The sequence below is a fragment of the Delphinapterus leucas genome, chromosome 9, assembly GCF_059928025.1.
Source record: "Delphinapterus leucas isolate spDelLeu-1000000601 "Yukka" chromosome 9, BTC_Dleu_Yukka2, whole genome shotgun sequence".
Taxonomy (NCBI): domain Eukaryota; kingdom Metazoa; phylum Chordata; class Mammalia; order Artiodactyla; family Monodontidae; genus Delphinapterus; species Delphinapterus leucas.
The window spans coordinates 75,612,393-75,633,889 of record NC_143137.1 but is presented as its reverse complement, the minus strand read 5'-3'; the positions used below and the strand labels follow the sequence as shown (position 1 = coordinate 75,633,889).

Genomic DNA, 21,497 nt, shown 5'->3' with positions numbered 1-21,497 from the left:
AAGACAAAAGCACTCACCATCTTAATATTCACAGGACTGTGCTAAAGAATAATGATTTAAGATCAAGACAAGAGTTAACTGCCCACCTCACCAACCAGTGGCCTTCCCCAGGAGCTCTGGATGTCAATGCTGTTGCCTTGGATACGTTGCTTTACCGAAAACACAATAAACAGTGGTATGAGTAAGTGTGATACTTTTTTTTTCCAACTAATTACGAACTTAGTTGTACCAAACACATGGCTATCCACTTTGGTTTCTCATTCTTCTTTCTGAATTCGTTATTAGCTTAGAGCAAAAGTAGGATTTAAGACTATTGTGGCTTAGTAAGGTTAGATTAAGGCAGTGAATGTGGTAATGTTATGAAGCCAAGGCACCCTGGAGAAGTAAAAAAAAATTTGAGAAATCCACCAGCTACCTACTTCTCCTCTAGTTAATCTTCAGGCAGTCCTTCAGTGAAATCTGTGAGCCTGTATTTTATGAGCCATCTATTTTTTTTTTTTTTTTGCGTCACGCGGGCCTCTCACTCTTGTGGCCTCTCCCGTTGCGGAGCACAGGCTCCGGACGCGCAGGCTCACGGCCATGGCTCATGGGCCCAGCCTCTACGCAGCATGTGGGATCTTCCCAGACCGGGGCACGAACCCGTGTCCCCTGCATTGGCAGGCGGACTGTCAACCACTGCGCCACCAAGGAAGCCCGAGCCATCTATTTTTTAATTGTAGCTTTGGTGTTTGTGTTAGGACTCATTTTCATGCTTGTTATAAAACATAAAATTCCATCTCATGAAAGGGTAGAAAGAAATTTACTTGTTCTTGATGGGTCTGGAAGACTTTTGTTCATTTTCAGTAAATCTAATATTGGGGGGATATTGAAGATATAATCACTCCACCTATAGGCCACAAGATCCTTCTCCTGTTTCTTTGTCCCAATGTTCAGGACTATTTCGTTTCTTCATTGTTTCCCAGTGTTGAGAGAGCAGCAAAATTTTAGGATCTCTTTCTTTAGGTAGTCTCATTTTGGAATGTGTAAATTGTATTACCTTCTTTTGGCTTTTAGCCATTTCCCATCATGGTAATTTTTTTTTCAATATCTTTATTTTCCTATATGTCTTCAGCTAATTTTCTGATTATTTTCCCTGCTCTCCCTGCAACTCCTTCTGTTCTTTCCCTTCCCTTCCTCCCTTTCTTCTTTTGTCCCTCCTTCCTCTCCTTCCCTCTCTTCTCTTCTCCCTCTTCTTCTCTCTCTGTTTTTCTCTCCGCTTTTCTTTTAGAGCCCTTGTTTTAAATTTCACTGGTGGAGCAACGCACTTCTTTCCCTGCTTCATAGGGTGCCTTTCACTAGGTAATTAGTAGCCAGACTGTTTCTACAAGGAATGTTTTAGCATACACATAATTTCTGCCTGCTTTGCTCTGTGATTTTTTTCATTTGTCAGAGGTAGAACTCAAATTTTACCTTTCGTTGTTTAAAAAAAATTGCTAGAGGCTTTAATGTTTGTTTCACTGATTGTTAGAGATACGTAGGGAAACATGAGCCAGTTATTTACAGAAGGAATCGGTGGAACTCTCTGCAGCATCTCCTGCACCGCACTTACTTAGTATGATTCAAGGTGTTGACTGCACCTTTCATGGATTGGAACTGGATTCCCCTTACATCCTTAAGAAAGTCATAAATAACTGGAATATATCTTATTATCCTAGTATATAGTTTTATCTTTCTGTGACATTTTGAATGAATGGAAGAATATTAGTTACTTGTATTTCTGATTTATAATTGAAAAACTGAACTTATAGCAATACTTGGTAGACCTATCTATGTATAACATAAGATACTCCAGCTTTTTTAACTGCAAAAATAATATTATATCCTGACAAGTTAAAAGACTAATAACTGTGTCTTTTTATTGCAATACCTACATGGTCACTTTAGACAGTGGGAGGTAAAATATTTTAGCCAAAAGACATGTATGTACCACTGCCTGCCCCCATAGAGCTACCTATTGAGGAACCAATAAGGACATCTAAGTGGAAGATTTATTTCCAGATTACCTTTGCATGCAGCAATAGTGACTTTTTTACAGAATATTGTAGCAGCAACAAAAGTTATTGCAGTCTCAGAAAAGAATGCAGTGAAACTGCCTGTTTGTCTGTTTAGAATGGATCTAGATTTTATACCTCTTGACTCAGTTACTCCATTAGTTTAAGAAGGGGCACCCTTTCCTTCCCAGCATCATCCTTTAATCTAACCTGCCCTCAGATGTTGGTATTGCTTTTCTGTGGCCCTATCGCCAAATTGATATCCCTGAACAAAAAGTATGCACGAGGGGGTAGTTCTGAGATCCCTGGACCTACAGTTTAAAGTCAGGACTTAAAAGTGTCTCTGCTGCTTCCTTGCTGTGTAACACTAAGCATCACTTCCTCTCTCTCTCTTTTTTTAAAATATATTTATTTATTTGTGACTGCGTTGGGTCTTCATTGCTGCACCCAGGCTTTCTCTGGTTGCGGCAAGCGGGGGCTACTCTTTGTTGCGGTGTGCAGGCTTCTCATTGCGGTGGCTTCTCTTGTTGCGGGGCACAGGCTCTAGGTGCGCGGGCTTCAGTAGTTGTGGCACGTGGGCTCCGTAGTTGTGGCTTGCAGGCTCTAGAGCGCAGGCTCAGTAGTTGTGGCTTGCGGGCTTAGCTGCTCCACAGCGTGTGGGATCTTCCTGGACTCGAACCTGGACTCCAGGGCTCGAACCCGTATCCTCTGCATTGGCAGGCAATTCTTAACCACTGTGCCACCAGGGAAGTGTCACTTCCTCGTCTTCCCTTCTGTTTCTGCACATGTAATATTGGAGGGTAATGCCTATTTAAACAGAATTGTAAGAGTCATATGAGGTAATAAATTGCCTGAAACCTAATCATTTCCTGGTAAACCTTTATTTATTTATAGCCTATATAATCTTTTTTTGTTTATACTCTCACATAACCTTGTATCTTTCATGTTTGGAGAATATACACTCACCCAACATCCCAAGCTCTACTTTCTTAGAGAGCTTGTAAAACCCTATATAAAATTAAAATGACCAGCAAATCCCCAATTTTTCAAAATACGTAATACCAACTTTTTCATGTAAAAATGGAGACTTTGGATTTTCAGAACAGAGTAGTGCTGTATAAATCATGTTTGAAACAAATCATAGCTTTTCATCAGGATCCAGTTTTTGCTCTCTTCAAATTTATAATATAAGCCAGAGCTCTCGAACTGACTTGGTAACTAATTCCTCTTCATTTGACCAATATCTTAAATAAGTCCAACACATGTTTCTGAGAGACTGCACATTATGGAGGAGGTAGCCAAAGCCTCTTTAGTAAGGAGTACTAGCTCTCTTGATAATATGGAGAAAGAAACTGGCCGTATAATGAGTCATTATAATTTTCTGCTAAGAGTACGGATTGTCTATAGTTATTTCTCTGGGGGCTCTGGAAATTTATTCGCCCAGTTGGCTTTGAGAAGAAAGAGAGTGCACTGTTTGACTTAATGAATTTCATGGATTTGTTGACATTTCTTAAAATGAGCCAGATAACTTGGCTATGGTCACCTGGTCATGGAAGGATCCCTTTCACAATAGATCTTAAATTTATTTCCATTTAATATACTGTTTCTAAAACTTTAAAAATATCATTTCCAGTTTATTTCTTTATTACTTAGACCTGGCAAGATTAGTTATGATGGATTTTACTATATCTTTTCCTTTATTTCAAACATAGGAATATCATGTTTGATATTATAGCGTTATAGGCTCACTGTAAAAGCTCAACAATAAATAAATATGTAAAGCACACTCCCAAACACACATAGAGCAATTGATTCTTTTTTGTCTCCAATAAGTTCTGTTTTAATATTTATCTTTTTATGTAAAGTCTAGGTCACATGAGCTTGTTAGATATTTGTTATATAATCTTGTTAGATTATCCCTTACATAGTCTTGTTAGATTATTGCCTAACCCATTATTCCCATCCCAAAAGATGAGATTCATTGTCACTTTTTTGAGGTACGCGGGCCTCTCACTGTTGTGGCCTCTCCTGTTGCGGAGCACAGGCTCCGGACGCGCAGGCTCAGCGGCCATGGCTCACGGGCCCAGCCGCTCCGCGTCATGTGGGATCCTCCCAGACCGGGGCACGAACCCGTGTCCCCTGCATCGGCAGGCGGACTCTCAACCACTGCGCCACCAGCGAAGCCCTACTTAAGCTTCTTTTAGTCTTCTAAATTTATCATTGTCTTCCAGTTTGGCTATTATTCACAAAATTATTAAGAATTATGAGCCTTTATGTGCCCTTTATGATCTATCGTTTAGGCCTGCTTTTCTTAATGACTCCGATGCATCAGATATAATAACTTCAGGTGTATTAGAGGTTCTCCTTCCCTTGTGTGTCTTTCCAGTCTTTTTAGAGTAGGACTCCCTAAAGCACTGAGGCTGTAGAAATCTCTTTAAATAAGTTTTGCATTGACCTGACTCACATGTATCCTTTCAAGCTCCTTTGCATCCTTCCATTTTGTAGCAAATTGAGACTATAGATGTTCTGCTCTAACAAATGCTTAGTTTGTTCCTTTAACATACTTCTATGAAAATCAAACCAAGAATAAAAAGAATGGTATATTTCTGTTTCCACACACAGTCATGTGCCTCTGTGTATACAGTGCACATTATTTGTTTTTATTTTGTACATGTAGATAGTTTCTTCTTCTATCTCTCTGTTGCCCAATGACTACGAGATAATGTGAATTATCATTGACATCAGTATGTCTACTGGGCAAATAAGTAATGTAGATTATCCATATCATTGCATCTGCATTGATATAAAGTATAAAATTGTAGAAAATTTTACTTATAATTGAATTCAGCCCTGTTGCTCAGTTTCCTTTTAATTTGCCTTTGGTACCCAGTTCTATGTATATAAGTCTAAACTTGAATGGTTTTATTTTTTTGGCTACAACGCGCAGCTTGTGGGACCTTAGTTCCCTGACCAGGGATCAAACCCATGCCCCCTGCAGTGGAAGCGCAGAGTCTTAACTGCTGGACGAAGGCCTGAATTTGAGTGGTTTTAAAATGCTTATATAGTAAGATATTGAATGCAGTGGATTTTATTATATCGCAAGTGCTCATGACAATTCCTACAAGTTTAATTTAAATTATATTTAACAATGTAATGGCATAGATTAAACTGCAAACTTTTATATAGTCATAATGCATGACTCTTACTATCTTGGGTTCTTATTTTGATTAAACTCTTGCCGTTTAAAAAATTATACTCTGTGAGAAACAGAGACATAGATGTAGAGAACAAACGTATGGACACCAAGGCGGGTAAGGGGGCTGGTGGTGGTGGTGGGATGAACTGGGAGATTGGGATTGACATGTATACACTAATATGTATAAAATAGATAGCTAATAAGAACCTGCTGTATAAAAAAATAAATAAAATAAAAAATTTAAAAAATGTATCAACCCCCAGCAACACATTAAAAAAAAAAAGAAATTATACCCTGAGAAATAGGAACAGACCGTTAACTGGTTTGACGTATCTGGTGGGTTACACTTAAATCTTTCAGTGTGTTTTTAGTGAGTCTAGAATTCTAAGATAGGACTTAGTGATGACCTTTTAAAGACAGAACTCCCATAGACAGATAGTTTGCTCCATGACAACAAAACGTGTATCAGATGGAGCTGCCGGTCGCATTGGAAATATGGTAAAAAATGAGGAAACCAAAGCCATTCTTTGTCATTACTGAAAGCAGCTGAACTAGGTTCCTACCAGCTGGTGGGAAATAGTTTCATGCAAGGAAGATATTGTATGGTACTATTCTTAATATCCTATGAATAATGTGCTTAGTTTTGGCTTGGAATTTTTATTTTTGCTTCAGAACATCATTGTCTACTAAATTTTATTTTTATATTCATTGACATTTGGTTAAGTAAATAAAGCCAATAAACTCAGAGTTTATTCACTGAAGGGTAGAAAGGTCCCTAAATCACTTTGGGCTTAGAAGTGTGGTATTCTAAAAGGTACTTCAGTAGGTCACACAGAAAGCTCATTTTGTGTTGGCATTATCATAGGATGCTTTCACATGCTTTCCTCCCTTGAGAGTCTGTAAATGTGTGCTGTCAAGTTCTCAGTCCTTACTCGCCAGAGTCTTTTTTGCTTCTGGGTATTTTGTTGTTTGTAAATACTTCTATGCATACTTTTTAAAATTTAATAATATTAACAAGTTTCCTGTAGTGAAATATCAGTGTCAGAAACTCATCTTAAGCCCTTCATTTTTATTTTTATTTATTTTATTTATTTATTTTTTTTTTAAACATCTTTATTGGGGTATAATTGTTTTACAATGGTGTGTTAGTTTCTGCTTTATAACAAAGTGTTATACATATACATATGTTCCCATATGTCTTCCCTCTTGCGTCTCCCTCCCTCCCACTCTCCCTATCCCACCCCTCCAGGCTGTCACAAAGCACCGAGCTAATATCCCTGTGCCATGCGGCTGCTTCCCACTAGCTATCTACCTTACTACGTTTGTTAGTGTGTATATGACCATGACTCTCTCTCGCCCTGTCAAAGCTCACCCTTCCCCCTCCCCATATCCTCAAGTCCGTTCTCCAGTAGGTCTGCGTCTTTATTCCTGTCTTACCCCTAGGTTCTTCATGACATTTTTTTTTCTTAAGTTCCATATATATGTGTTAGCATACGGTATTTGTCTTTTTCTTTCTGACTTACTTCAGTCTGTATGACAGACTCTAGGTCTATCCATCTCATTACAAATAGCTCAATTTCGTTTCTTTTTTTTTTTTTTTTTTTTTTTTTTTTTGCGGTACGCAGGCCTCTCACTGTTGTGGCCTCTCCTGTTGCAGAGCATAGGCTCCGGACACGCAGGCTCAGTGGCCATGGCTCATGGGCCCAGCCGCTCCGCGGCATGTGGGATCTTCCCGGACCGGGGCACGAACCCGTGTTGCCTGCATCGGCAGGCGGACTCTCAACCACTGTGCCACCAGGGAAGCCCAATTTCGTTTCTTTTTAAGGCTGAGTAATATTCCATTGTATATATGTGCCACATCTTCTTTATCCATTCATCCGATGATGGGCACTTAGGTTGTTTCCATCTCCGGGCTATTGTAAATAGAGCTGCAATGAACATTTTGGTACATGACTCTTTTTGAATTTTGGTTTTCTCAGGGTATATGCCCAGTAGTGGGATTGCTGGGTCATATGGTAATTCTATTTGTAGTTTTTTAAGGAACCTCCATACTGTTCTCCATAGTGGCTGAACCAATTCACATTCCCACCAGCAGTGCAAGAGTGTTCCTTTTCTCCACACCCTCTCCAGCATTTATTGTTTCTAGATTTTTTGATGATGGCCATTCTGACTGGTGTGAGATGATATCTCATTGTAGTTTTGATTTGCATTTCTCTAATGATTAATGATGTTGAGCATTCTTTCATGTGTTTGTTGGCATTCTGTATATCTTCTTTGGAGAAATGTCTATTTAGGTCTTCTGCCCATTTTTGGATTGGGTTGTTTGTTTTTTTGTTATTGAGCTGCATGAGCAGCTTGTAAATTTTGGAGATTAATCCTTTGTCAGTTGCTTCATTTGCAAATATTTTCTCCCATTCTGAGGGTTGTCTTTTGGTCTTGTTTATGGTTTCCTTTGCTGTGCAAAAGCTTTGAAGTTTCATTAGGTCCCATTTGTTTATTTTTGTTTTTATTTCCATTACTCTAGGAGGTGGGTCAGAAAGGATCTTGCTGTGATTTATGTCATAGAGTGTTCTGCCTATGTTTTCCTCTAAGAGTTTGATAGTTTCTGGCCTTACATTTAGGTCTTTAATCCATTTTGAGCTTATTTTTGTGTATGGTGCTAGGGAGTGATCTAATCTCATACTTTTACATGTACCTGTCCAGTTTTCCCAGCACCATTTATTGAAGAGGCTGTCCTTTTTCCACTGTACTTTCCTGCCACCTTTATCAAAGATAAGGTGTCCATATGTGCGTGGGTTTATCTCTGGGCTTTCTATCCTGTTCCATTGATCTATGTTTCTGTTTTTGTGCCAGTACCATACTGTCTTGATTACTGTAGCTTTGTAATATAGTCTGAAGTCAGGGAGCCTGATTCCTCCAGCTCCTTTTTTCGTTCTCAAGATTGCTTTGGCTATTCGGGGTCTTTTGTGTTTCCATACAAATTGTGAACTTTTTTGTTCTAGTTCTGTGAAAAATGCCAGTGGTAGTTTGATAGGGATTGCATTGAATCTGTAGATTGCTTTGGGTAGTAGCGTCATTTTCACAATGTTGATTCTTCCCATCCAAGAACATGGTGTATCTCTCCATCTATTTGTATCATCTTTAATGTCTTTCATCAGTGTCTTATAATTTTCTGCATACAGGTCTTTTTTCTCCTTAGGTAGGTTTATTCCTAGATATTTTATTCTTTTTGTTGCGATGGTAAATGGGAGTGTTTTCTTGATTTCACTTTCAGATTTTTCATCATTAGTATATAGGAATGCCAGAGATTTCTGTGCATTAATTTTGTATCCTGCTACTTTACCAAATTCATTGATTAGCTCTAGTAGTTTTCTGGTAGCATCTTTAGGATTCTCTATGTATAGTATCATGTCATCTGCAAACAGTGACAGTTTTACTTCTTCTTTTCCGATTTGGATTCCTTTTATTTCCTTTTCTTCTCTGATTGCTGTGGCTAAAACTTTCAAAACTATGTTGAATAAGAGTGGTGAGATTGGGCAACCTTGTCTTGTTCCTGATCTTAGTGGAAATGCTTTCAGTTTTTCACCATTGAGGATGATGTTTGCTGTGGGCTTGTCATATATGGCCTTTATTATGTTGAGGAAAGTTCCCTCTATGCCTGCTTTCTGCAGGGTTTTTATCATAAATGGGTGTTGAATTTTGTCGAAAGCTTTCTCTGCATCTATTGAGATGATCATATGGTTTTTCTCCTTCAACTTGTTAATATGGTTTATCACATTGATAGATTTGCGTATACTGAAGAATCCTTGCATTCCTGGAATAAACCCCACTTGATCATGGTGTATGATCCTTTTAATGTGCTGTTGGATTCTGTTTGCTAGTATTTTGTTGAGGATTTTTGCATCTATGTTCATCAGTGATATTGGCCTGTAGTTTTCTTTCTTTGTGACATCCTTGTCTGGTTTTGGTGTCAAGGTGATGGTGGCCTCGTAGAAGGAATTTGGGAGTGTTCCTCCCTCTGCTATATTTTGGAAGAGTTTGAGAAGGATAGGTGTTAGCTCTTCTCTAAACGTTTGATAGAATTCACCTGTGAAGCCATCTGGTCCTGGGCTTTTGTTTGTTGGAAGATTTTTAATCACAGTTTCAATTTCAGTGCTTGTGATTGGTCTGTTCATATTTTCTATTTCTTCCTGATTCAGTCTTGGCAGGTTGTGCCTTTCTAAGAATTTGTCTATTTCTTCCAGATTGTCCATTTTATTGGCATAGAGTTGCTTGTAGTAATCTCTCATGATTTTTTTTATTTCTGCAGTATCAGTTGTTACTTCTCCTTTTTCATTTCTAATTCTATTGATTTGAGTCTTCTCCCTTTTTTCTTGATGAGTCTGGCTAGTGGTTTATCTATTTTGTTTATCTTCTCAAAGAACCAGCTTTTAGTTTTATTGATCTTTGCTATCGTTTCCTTCATTTCTTTTTCATTTATTTCTGATCTGATTTTTATGATTTCTTTCCTTCTGCTAGCTTTGGGGGTTTTTTGTTCTTCTTTCTCTAATTGCTTGAGGTGCAAGGTTAGGTTGTTTATTCGAGATGTTTCCTGCTTCTTAAGGTGGGCTTGTATTGCTATAAACTTCCCCCTTAGAACTGCTTTTGCTGCATCCCATAGGTTTTGGGTTGTTGTGTCTCCATTGTCATTTGTTTCTAGGTATTTTTTTATTTCCTCTTTGATTTCTTCAGTGATCACTTCATTATTAAGTAGTGTATTGTTTAGCCTCCATGTGTTTGTATTTTTTACAGATCTTTTCCTGTAATTGATATCTAGTCTCATGGCATTGTGGTCAGAAAAGATACTTGATACAATTTCAATTTTCTTAAATTTACCAAGGCTTGATTTGTGACCCAAGATATGATCTATCCTGGAGAATGTTCCATGAGCACTAGAGAAAAATGTGTATTCTGTTGTTTTTGGATGGAATGTCCTATAAATATCAATTAAGTCCATCTTGTTTAATGTATCATTTAAAGCTTGGGTTTCCTTATTTATTTTCATTTTGGATGATCTGTCCATGGGTGAAAGTGGGGTGTTAAAGTCCCCTACTATGAATGTGTTACTGTCGATCTCCCCTTTTATGGCTGTTAGTATTTGCCTTATGTATTGAGGTGCTCCTATGTTGGGTGCATAAATATTTACAATTGTTATATCTTCTTCTTGGATCGATCCCTTGATCATTATGTAGTGTCCTTCTTTGTCTCTTTTAATAGTCCTTACTTTAAAGTCTATTTTGTCTGATATGAGAATTGCTACTCCAGCTTTCTTTTGGTTTCCATTTGCATGGAATATCTTTTTCCATCCCCTTACTTTCAGTCTGTATGTGTCTCTAGGTCTGAAGTGGGTCTCTTGTAGACAGCATATATAAGGGTCTTGTTTTTGTATCCATTCAGCCAATCTGTGTCTTTTGGTGGGAGCATTTAGTCCATTTACATTTAAGGTAATTATCGATATGTATGTTCCTATTCCCATTTTCTAAATTGTTTTGGGTTCGTTATTATAGGCCTTTTCCTTCTCTTGTGTTTCTTGTCTAGAGAAGTTCCTTTAGCCTTTGTTGTAAAGCTGGTTTGGTGGTGCTGAAGTCTCTCAGCTTTTGCTTGTCTGTAAAGGTTTTAATTTCTCCATCAAATCTGAATGAGATCCTTGCTGGGTAGAGTAGTCTTGGTTGCAGGTTCTTCTCCTTCATCACTGTCAGTATGTTCTGCCACTCCCTTCTGGCTTGTAGGGTTTCTGCTGAGAGATCAGCTGTTAACCTTATGGGGATTCCCTTGTGTGTTATTTGTTGTTTTTCCCTTGCTGCTTTTAATATGCTTTCTTTGTATTTAATTTTTGACAGTTTGATTAATATGTGTCTTGGCGTATTTCTCCTTGTATTTATCCTGTATGGGACTCTCTGTGCTTCCTGGACTTGATTAACTATTTCCTTTCCCATATTAGGGAAGTTTTCAACTATAATCTCTTCAAATATTTTCTCAGTCCCTTTCTTTTTCTCTTCTTCTTCTGGAACCCCTATAATTCGACTGTTGGTGCGTTTAATGTTGTCCCAGAGGTCTCTGAGACTGTCCTCAGTTCTTTTCATTCTTTTTTCTTTATTCTGCTCTGCAGTAGTTATTTCCACTATTTTATCTTCCAGGTCACTTATCCGTTCTTCTGCCTCAGTTATTCTGCTATTAATCCCATCTAGAGTACTTTTAATTTCATTTATTGCGTTGTTCATCGTTGCTTGTTTCATGTTTATTTCTTCTAGGTCCTTGTTAACTGATTCTTGCATTTTGTCCATTCTATTTCCAAGACTTCGGATCATCCTTACTGTCATTATTCTGAATTCTTTTTCAGGTAGACTGCCTATTTCCTCTTCATTTGTAAGGTCTGGTGCATTTTTATCTTGCTGCTTCATCTGCTGTGTGTTTTTCTGTCTTCTCATTTTGCTTATCTTACTGTGTTTGGGGTCTCCTTTTTGCCGGCTGCAGGTTCGTAGTTCCCGCTGTTTTTGATGTCTGTCTCCAGTGGCTAAGGTTGGTTCAGTGGGTTGTGTAGGCTTCCTGGTGGAGGGGACTAGTGCCTGCGTTGTGGTGGATGAGGCTGGATCTTGTCTCTCTAGTGGGCAGGTTCACGTCTGGTGGTGTGTTTTGGGGTGTCTGTGGCCTTATTATGATTTTAGGCAGCCTCTCTGCTAATGGGGGGGGTTGTGTTCCTGTTTTGCTAGTTGTTTGGCATAGGTTATCCAGCACTGTGGCTTGCTGGTCGTTGAGTGAAGCTGGGTGCTGGTGTTAAGATGGAGGTCTCTGGGAGATTTCTGCCGTTTAATATTATGTGGAGCTGGGAGGTCTCTTGTTGACCAGTGTCCTGAAGTTGGCTCTCCTACCTCAGAGGCAGAGCCCTGACTCCTGGCCGGAGCACCAAGAGCCTTTCATCCACACGGCTCAGAAAAAAAGAAGCCCTTCATTTTTAAAAGCAAGTCCTCTACCTATTAGGCACAGAAAAATAATTTGGAAAAGAAACTTATTTATAACTTCCTTTATTAAATTCCTCTGTTCCTGATTTCTGCTATAGCTAAAGAAATCAGATTGTACTAGAAGTCAAGTGAAATTTTCAGTGATTTGATCAAATACAGTATAATTTACATGATCTATCTCAGCAAACAAGGCTATTCTTTAAGAAGGGTTTCTAATAAAATAGGAAGACATCTTTTCTTCTTACACTAGAGAGGAGATAGCATAGTAGTTAAGGGGATAGAATTAGAACTAGGCTACCAAGTTCAAATCTCATCTCTTGTGCCCCAGTTTCTTCTGCTGTAAAGTGGGGATAATAATAATTCCAACCTCTTCTGGTAGTCGTGAGGATTAAATAAGTTAATGTATATAATATATGTAGAACAGTGCCTAGCATTTGGTAAGTGCTATATAAATATCGGGTATCATTTTTTTGTTACATGTTGTATAGCTTATATATGTGTCATCTGTTATAATTATCAGAAGTTTCCTACAGTAGACTTTCCTGCTACTTAAAATTATAATTAAGAACTCTTATACTCTCAACATTTAAAAAATCATGTTATAAAGTGAGAATGCTGCTCGCATTGTAGGCTGGGAAGGCTATTCCATCACCTCATCCTTCACCTCATTTCTTAGAGGATAAAACAGATGCCTGCTGTATATATCCCCCTTAATACACATACACCTGATAAATTTGTAAGTCTACTCTTATGTGTATGAACAGACCATAGCTATGTAATAGATATATGTTTCCTATAACATTATCATAGACTATATAACATTTCTAGGAAATTAGATAGGGTTTGGTTACCTTGGGAAATAAATATTGAACCTGAAAAACATATTCCCTTTCCTGGATCATTTATATTTAGAAATAAAAATGAATTTTGTTCACGTACTTGAAATGTCAGTAACACCAAAGCTGCATATATCTCTTGAGTTGGTTTTATGTTGACAAAACAAATATGAGGAAGGTTTAAACATTTGCACATAAATATTCATTAACATTTAAACATAAATATTTATTCACTTTCCATTTATAGCTGAATTTTTTCATCTATTATAATTTATTTCTAGTGAATTTGTTTACTAGAAAATGAGCTCACAGTTATAAATAGATGATGGAAGGAGGTTAATTATCTTGATGGTGTATTAACACAAGCAGGTATTTTACTACCCAACATTTTTTAAACTTCTGAGTTACAGGAATTGATAATAGTAATTTGTTACTATTTTTATGTAATAACGATCTGTAACGATATCAAGGCACTGTGCTTAGGAGATACACAATCATCACTAAGTTATGTCAGTTTTGTTTCTGTATTAGGAGAGATGTAAGATTTTCTGCACCTTTGACCAGAGGTCCCTATTTCTTAGCTAACTTGATCATCAAAAATTGGTGTAAGGAATTAAATTTGTTTGACAAGTTGTTTGTCTTTTCCTTTTTTAGTGGATTAAGTAGACCTCCAGAGAGGGTGGAGGGAAAAGGATAACGGAGATTCTATTGCCGCCATGATAAAGACAGTTTAGGGGGGAAATTGGGGAGAAATCAACCAGAAACTCAATAAGTTGGAGAAAACCATTAAAGAATATCTCTAGAAATTCTTTATTGTGAGAAGAAGGTAAAGTAGTATTTCACCCTTGTTTTACAGAAAAAGTTGTCAAAGTCTTGACCAGTTATCAGCTGAAGTTAGCCTTTCTCAGACTTCACTGGATCCAGGTCAGTCACAAGGAGATGGAAAACAAGACACATTAAATTTAATCAGTGAAGGTAAGAAACAAAAATCTATGTGAAAATTGCTTTTTCCTGAACTATGTGTATTTAGGTTGCAGAGGATTGCTAAAGAATAATAGTGACATTTCTGTGAAGCATGCTAGGAATTAAGCTGCCATTATGATTAAAAATAGTCTGCTCTTGTTTTTTTCTCATGTGTTTGTAGCTAACCTTCTCAATAGATATTCTGTAATTGTTACCTTTATTTCCTCATTTCCTGTATTCTTTTTTACCCACTCCAGTTTGGCTTTTGTGTCTCTACCACTTATTAAAATGACGTTTATCAAGGCGATTAACCACTGCAGTAGTGCTGACATCGGTCCTCTGTCTTCATTCTTTTAAACTTCTCAGCAGCTTTTGATCCAGCTGATGATTTCCTCATTCTTGAGTCACTTTTGGTACTTCATTTTCTGAGTATTCTGAAAAACTTGGGGAATAAACATAAAAGAGGTTTTTTTTCGTGTTACTGCTTTCAGCTGTGTTCTAACCACCCCTCTTTCCAGTGGGTTGCATCTTCGTGAACAACATATTGATCCAATTTCATAAGTTTTCAGGCCACTTTCAATTATATGATCACATTTCAGTTTCTAAGACACAGTCTATTCTTTTTTTTTTTTTTTTTTTTGTTACGCGGGCCTCTCACTGTTGTGGCCTCTCCCGTTGCGGAGCACAGGCTCCGGACATGCAGGCTTGGCAGCCATGGCTCACGGGCCCAGCCACTCCGCAGCATGTGGAATCTTCCCGGACCAGGGCATGAGCCCATGTCCCCTGCATCAGCAGGCGGACTGTCAACCACTGCGCCACCAGGGAAGCCCCAGTCTATTAATTTTTAAACTTCAATAAAATAGCTGGTTCAAAATCTTTTCTTCCCGTCCCCCCCTCTCCCCCAGTATAGGCTAGATCTGTTACTCTAGCACTTTGGATTGGACACCTGGTGCTGATATGATCTCATGCTCACATATCTTACCTCTCTTTCTTCCCAGTTCCACACCTGCTGGTGTGTGTGAGGGCTAGGGAAAGACAGACAGTTCCTTACCAGAGGAACCTGTATTCCTCTATGCCTCCTTTCTTCTCTGTCTTCTCCATTGCAATAAATGACCACCGTAGACATTATCTTAGACACTGCTCTTTCCCCTTATAACTGCAAGTCAGTTCATTAGCAGGTCCTGTCAGCTTCCCATACAACACGTGCTGTATACATTGATTTATCATCTCCATTACTACAACTCTAGTCTGGGCCACCTGGGTCAAGCCTCTTGGATGGACTGCTTTCGTCTCTCCTTCCTGCCTCCTCACAAGTCATTCTCCATGTAGTGAACAGTGATCTTTGAAAACATAAATCAGAACCTACTATACGACCCCCTTAAAATTCTCCAGTCGTGCTCAGTGACAATCAGAATAAAATCCAAACTGCTTATCTTGGATGGCTTCCTTCATAATCTTGTCCTTACCAGCTTCTGCCTCATATCATACCATTCTTTTGTTTGTTCTCTACACGACAGCAAACTGACCTCTAAACTGTTCTTCCAAGCTGGTTTCTGCCTCAGCTATCTTTACACTTGCTTTTCCCACTGCCCTGAAACTACTTTCTTAAGGTCTTTGCATGGTAACTTCTTTATCAGGTCTCTGTACAAATATCAGTTCTTTAAAGTAGTTGGGTTTTTTTTTGTTGTTTTTGTGTTTGTGGTACACAGGCCTCTCACTGTTGTGGCCTCTCCCGTTGCGGAGCACAGGCTCCGGGCGCGCAGGCACAGCGGCCATGGCTCACGGGCCCAGCCGCTCCGCGGCATGTGGGATCTTCCCAGACCGGGGCACAAACCCGTGTCCCCTGCATCGGCAGGCGGACTCTCAACCACTGCGCCACCAGGGAAGCCCTAAAGTAGTTTTCATTGGCCGCCACACCTTAATTAACCACCCATGTCAATGCCCACCCCATCCCGGGCACCTTACCATATTGCCATACATTATATTATGAGTCTTGTCTATAACTCCCCACTAAAATAGAAGCTTCATGAGGGTAGGGTATCTTATCCATATTTTCGCCAGCATATTATTAGAGTCTGACACATAACAGACAACCGTTAAATATTTGTTGATGGAATAAGTATATAATGAATAACTGTCATAGAATATGAGGAACAAGTTACAGGTAGTATAAAGTAAAAATACAATTAACCAGAAGTCTCAGGCAATGGGAAAATTGTGATAAGATGAATTCTGCTTCCTTTAAGATGGTTGTTGAAATGTTCTCAAAGGACCTTAATCTGTTTTACGAGCTAAGTAAATAGTGTATATTGACTACAGATAAATCTTTTTTTTGATGATGTGGATAATAAAAATAGCATATTAGAGTGTCTTAGTGGCACTAATGTAAATGGGAAAGAGTAAACTGATTGTCATTATTTAGAATATGTATATTTAAAAAAACTAATCCATACTATGAGTGGATTTCTTTGTGATGACTTTTCATATAAAAATACATTTATTTAGGATTTTAATCTAATTTCTAATTATATGCATTTTAATATCAATAAGACAAGATTAATAATGAATATTTTTATGCTATAAAAACAAATGTGGGACTTCCCTGGCAGTCCATTGGTTTAGACTCCGCGCTTCCACTGCAGGGGGCACAGGTTCAATCCTTGGTCGGGGAGCTAAGATCCTGCATGCCGCCTGTCATGGCCCAAAATAATAAAATTTGTTTAGAATAAACAAATGTATGGAGGAGGAGGGAGGGATGAATGGGTGGAACATACAGAATTTTTAGGGCCATGAAATGGCTCTGTATGATACTAAAATGGGGGATACGTGTCATTATACATTTGTACAGCTCACAGAATATACAACATTAAGAGTGAACCCTAATAGGGACTCTGGGTGATAATTTTGTGTTCATGTAGGTTCATCCATTGTAACAAATGTATACTCTAGTGGGGGTGTTAATAACACGGGAGACTATGCATGTGTGGGAGTAAGAGGTATATGAATACTCTCTGTACCTTCATGCTCAGTTTCTTTGTGAACCTAACTACCCTAAAAAATAAAGTATATATACATACATATATATATATATATATATATATAAATAAATAAAAATACTGGCTTTAAGAATTCAAGCTGGTTCTTCAAAAAGGTAAACAAAACTGATAAACCTTCAGCCAGACTCATCAAGAAAAAAAGGAAGAGGCCCAAATCAGTAAAAATCAGAACTGAAAAAGAAGTTACAACTGACATCACAGAAACACAAAGGCTCATGATAGATTACTGTGAACAACTGTGTGCCAGTAAAATGGGCAAATTCCTAAATGTACAGTCTGCCAAGACTGAACCAGGAAGAAATAGAAAATAGATGAATTACCAGTAATGAAATTGAATCAGCAATTTAAAAACTCCCAACAAACAAAAGTCCAGGACCAGATGGATTCACAGGTGAGTTGTACCAAACATTTAGAGAAGAGTTAACACCTATCCTTCTGAAACCATTCCAGAAAACTGCAGAGGAAGGAACACTTTTGAACTTACTCTTTGAGGCCAGCATCATCCTGCTACCAAAACCAGACAAAGATATCACACAAAAAAAGAAAATTACAGGTCCATATCCCTGATGAACATCGTTGCAAAAATCCTCAACAAAATACTAGCAAACCAAATCCAACAATCCATTAAAAGGGTCATACACCATGATCAAGTTGGATTTATCCCAGGGATGCAAGGATTTTTCAGTATCCACAAATCAATCAGTATGATACACCACATTAACAAAATGAAGAATAAAAACCATATGATAATAGATACAGAAGAATTTTTTTTATAAAATTCGATATCCGTTTCTAACAAAAACTCTCCAGAAAGCAGGCATAGTGGTAACATACCTCAACATAATAAAGGCCATATATGACAAACCTGCAGCTAACATCATACTCAGGGTGAAAAGCTGAAAGCATTTCCTCTAAGATCAGGAACAAGGCAAGGATGCCCACTCTCACCACTTTTTTTTTGGCTGCGTTGGGTCTTCGTTGCTGTTGTGGGCTTTCTCTAGTTGCTTTGAGCGGGGGCTACTCTTCGTTGCGGTGCTTGGGCTTCTAATTACAGTGGCTTCTCTTGCTGTGGAGCATGGGCTCTGGGCACACGGGCTTCAGTAGTTGTGGTGCGCGGGCTCAGTAGTTAGGGCGCGTGGGCTTAGTTGCTCTGAGGCATGTGAGATCTTCCCCGACCAGGGATCGAACCTGTGTCCCCTGCATTGGCAGGCGGATTCTTAACCACTGCACCACCAGGGAAGTCCTCTAGAAATTTACCTTGAAGATATATACTTAAGTAGTACAACTGTGTATGCACAAGGTTATTGTGCCCACTTAGTATTCGTTCACATCCTGTACTTTTCCCCGATTATCACTTTAAGGAATTTTTCTAGCTACCTCCTTTTTAAAATTTAACTTTTTATTTTGAGATAATTATAGATTCACAGGCAGTTTTAATAAATAATACAGGGAGATCCATGTACCCTTCACCCAGTTTGCCTCAGGGGCAACATCTTACAAAACTGTAGAACAGTATCACATCCATGGAACTGACAGTACAATCCACTGATTTCACACAGATTTACATGTACTCAGTACTGTGTATGTTTTTAGTTCTGTGTAGTTTTACCACATGTGTAGGTCCATGTATACCCCACCATAGTCAAGACATGGACAGTTCCATCACTACAAGGATCCCTTGGGCTGCCTTTTTATAACCATACCCACCTCCTTCCCAGCCTTGCCCTATCTCTGCCCCTTCCCTAACCCATGGCAAGCACTAATCTGTTTCCTATTACTGTAATTCTGTCATGAAATTATGAAGAATATTATATAATGAAATCACGAAGAGTGCTGAATAAGTCAGATAGTACATGGACTGTTTGGATTGGATTTTTTTACTCAGCATAATTCCCCTGAGATCTTTCCAAGTTGTTATGTGTATATTCATTCCTTTTTTATTGCTAAGAATATTCCATGGTATGGATGTACTATATCATTTTTGTTTTGTTTCTGAACCAGTCACTGAAGAACATTTGGGTTGGTTTACATTTGAGGGCTGTAAAGCTGCAACTATTGGCTGAATGTTTGTGTCCCCCTAGATTCATATGTTGAAATCAAATCTCTACTGTGATAGTATTAGAATGTGGGCTTTGGGTGGTGATTAGGTATGAGGGTGGAGGCATTATGAATGGGATTAGTGCCCTTAAAAAGAGGCCCCAGAGAGCTCCTTTACCCCTTCAGTCATGTTAGGACACAGTGAGAAGACTGCTGTCTGTGAACCAGGAAATGGACCATCACCGGACAGTGAATCTTCAGGCACCTTGACCTTGGATTTCCCAGTCTCCAGAACCGTGAGAAATAAATTTCTATTGTTTATAAGCCACCCAATTTATGATATTTCTGTTATAGCAGCCCAAAGGGACTAAGCTGCTATGAACATTCGTTTATAGGTTTTTGTGTGAACTTAAGTCTTCATTTCTCTGGGATAAATACCTTAGGAGTACCGTTGCTAGGCTGTGTGGTAGTTGCATGTTTAGGTTTTTAAGAACCTGCCAAAATATTTTTCAGAGTGACTGTACCATTTTGCATTCCCACCAGCAATATATGAGTGATCCAATTTCTCCACATCCTTGCCATCTTTAGGTGTTGTCACTATTTATTTATTTATTTATTTATTTTGCGGTACGCGGGCCTCTCACTGCTGTGGCCTCTCCCATTGCGGAGCACAGGCTCTGGACGCGCAGGCTCAGCGGCCATGGCTTACAGGCCCAGCCGCTCTGCGGCATGTGGGACCTTCCCAGACCGGGGCACGAACCCGCATCCCCTGCATCGGCAGGCGGACTCTCAACCACTGCGTCACCAGGGAAGCCCACAATTTTTTATTTTAACCATTGTGATAGGTATGCAGTAATATCTCACCATGGTTTTAATTTGCATTTCCCTGATGTCAAATTATGTTCTTCATCTTTTCACATGCTTATTTGCCATCTGTATCGTCTGGTGAAATATCTCTTCGTGTCATTAACCTGTTCTCTAATTGAATTACTCTTTTTTTAACTGTTGAGTTTTCAGAGTTCAATAGGTAATTCTAAAATTGATACACTCAAACTTGATGGGTAAAACTATACATTTTTTCATGCTCTCGCAACATAAGTTACTCTTTCAAAAAATATTAACTCTTGAGGAAAAAAATTTTATTGGAAGTTCAGCATTTCTTTTCCTGGCCTTTTCTTATATTACATTCCAGTAAAAATAAAATGAAACTTTTAAATTAAAAGACATTCATGACATCATCCGAATTTTATAATATTATGTATACCTACTTTTCTGTTTGAATGTAAGCTGGATGGTAAGTTCCTTAAAATTTCTTTTGTGCTTTGCTGCACTGATTAAATTTTTATAATGAACATGTCATTTTTACAAACATAATAGATGTGTTTTCCCTTCTGAAAACAAACACGAAGTCAAATACATCACATGTATTCGAAGTGGTTAATTTAATGCTAGAAATGTAAATGATTGTTACTTTTACATATTTTACGCATTTTTAGTTAAAAGTGTTATTAACGTCTTCGTTTGAAGAGTCTTAAGAAATAGAGATTTGATACTACTTGAAAAAAAGAAATTTATCCTTGTACTCTAAAACTTGGTTCAAGTAGAAAAACCTTTTATGCCTTTATATAGTACCTTACATTCCTCAAGGCTATATTTTAATGAATGGTATAGTAAAAAAGGTATAAAACAAAAAGCAATTCTATATTCCTACTGATTATTAAAAGAATTTCAAAAAATTTCAGAAGTTAAAATGCACCATAATCGTTGATAGGAAAGTTGAGAAGTTGTCATTTTTCTCAAGAAGCATGTATTAAGCCCTTCTTATGTGACAAGTATTACGCTAGAAACTACTAGCAGATACCATATTTCATCATCAGATGCCTTAGGTTTTAAGATACACTCATTTTATGTACCACCAAAAAAAAAAAAAAAAAAAGAAGGGGGTGGTGGGGAGGAAGGAATATGCCAACAATTAAACTATAACACATTGTCTCCTTATCCTGTAGCACTTTCGTTTATCTTAAAAAATCTTTTAGACTTTTAAAGAACTGTTTTATTATAATTCTCATAACATAAAATTCACCACTTTATAAAATAAAATTCACCAGTTTAAAGTTTATAGTTCAGTGGTGTTTAACATATTCACAGTGTTGTGTATCCCTCACCACTGTCTAATTCCAGAACATTGCCAGTAAAGAAACCCTGTTGTACCTATTAGCATTCAGTCCCAATTCCTCCCTCCCTCTCCCTTTGGGTAACTACTAATCTACTTTCTGTCTCTTTGGATTTGTCTATTCTGGACATTTCATAAAATGAAATCATACAATGTGTAGTGCTTTTTTTGGTCTGACTTCTTTGGCTTAGCATAGTATTTTCACAGT

General features: G+C 38.1%; 1 protein-coding gene across 1 annotated transcript in view; it reads left to right on the top strand.

Moving 5' to 3' along the window:
• RUNDC3B (RUN domain containing 3B) overlaps positions 1 to 21,497 on the top strand; it is a 159,355-nt gene that overhangs the window by 121,262 nt on the left and 16,596 nt on the right. The window contains exons 10-11 of the mRNA XM_022588273.2: positions 35 to 181; positions 13,917 to 14,035. Of these exons, the coding sequence (XP_022443981.1) occupies positions 35 to 181; positions 13,917 to 14,035 (266 nt within the window). The remainder of the gene's footprint in view (positions 1 to 34; positions 182 to 13,916; positions 14,036 to 21,497) is intronic.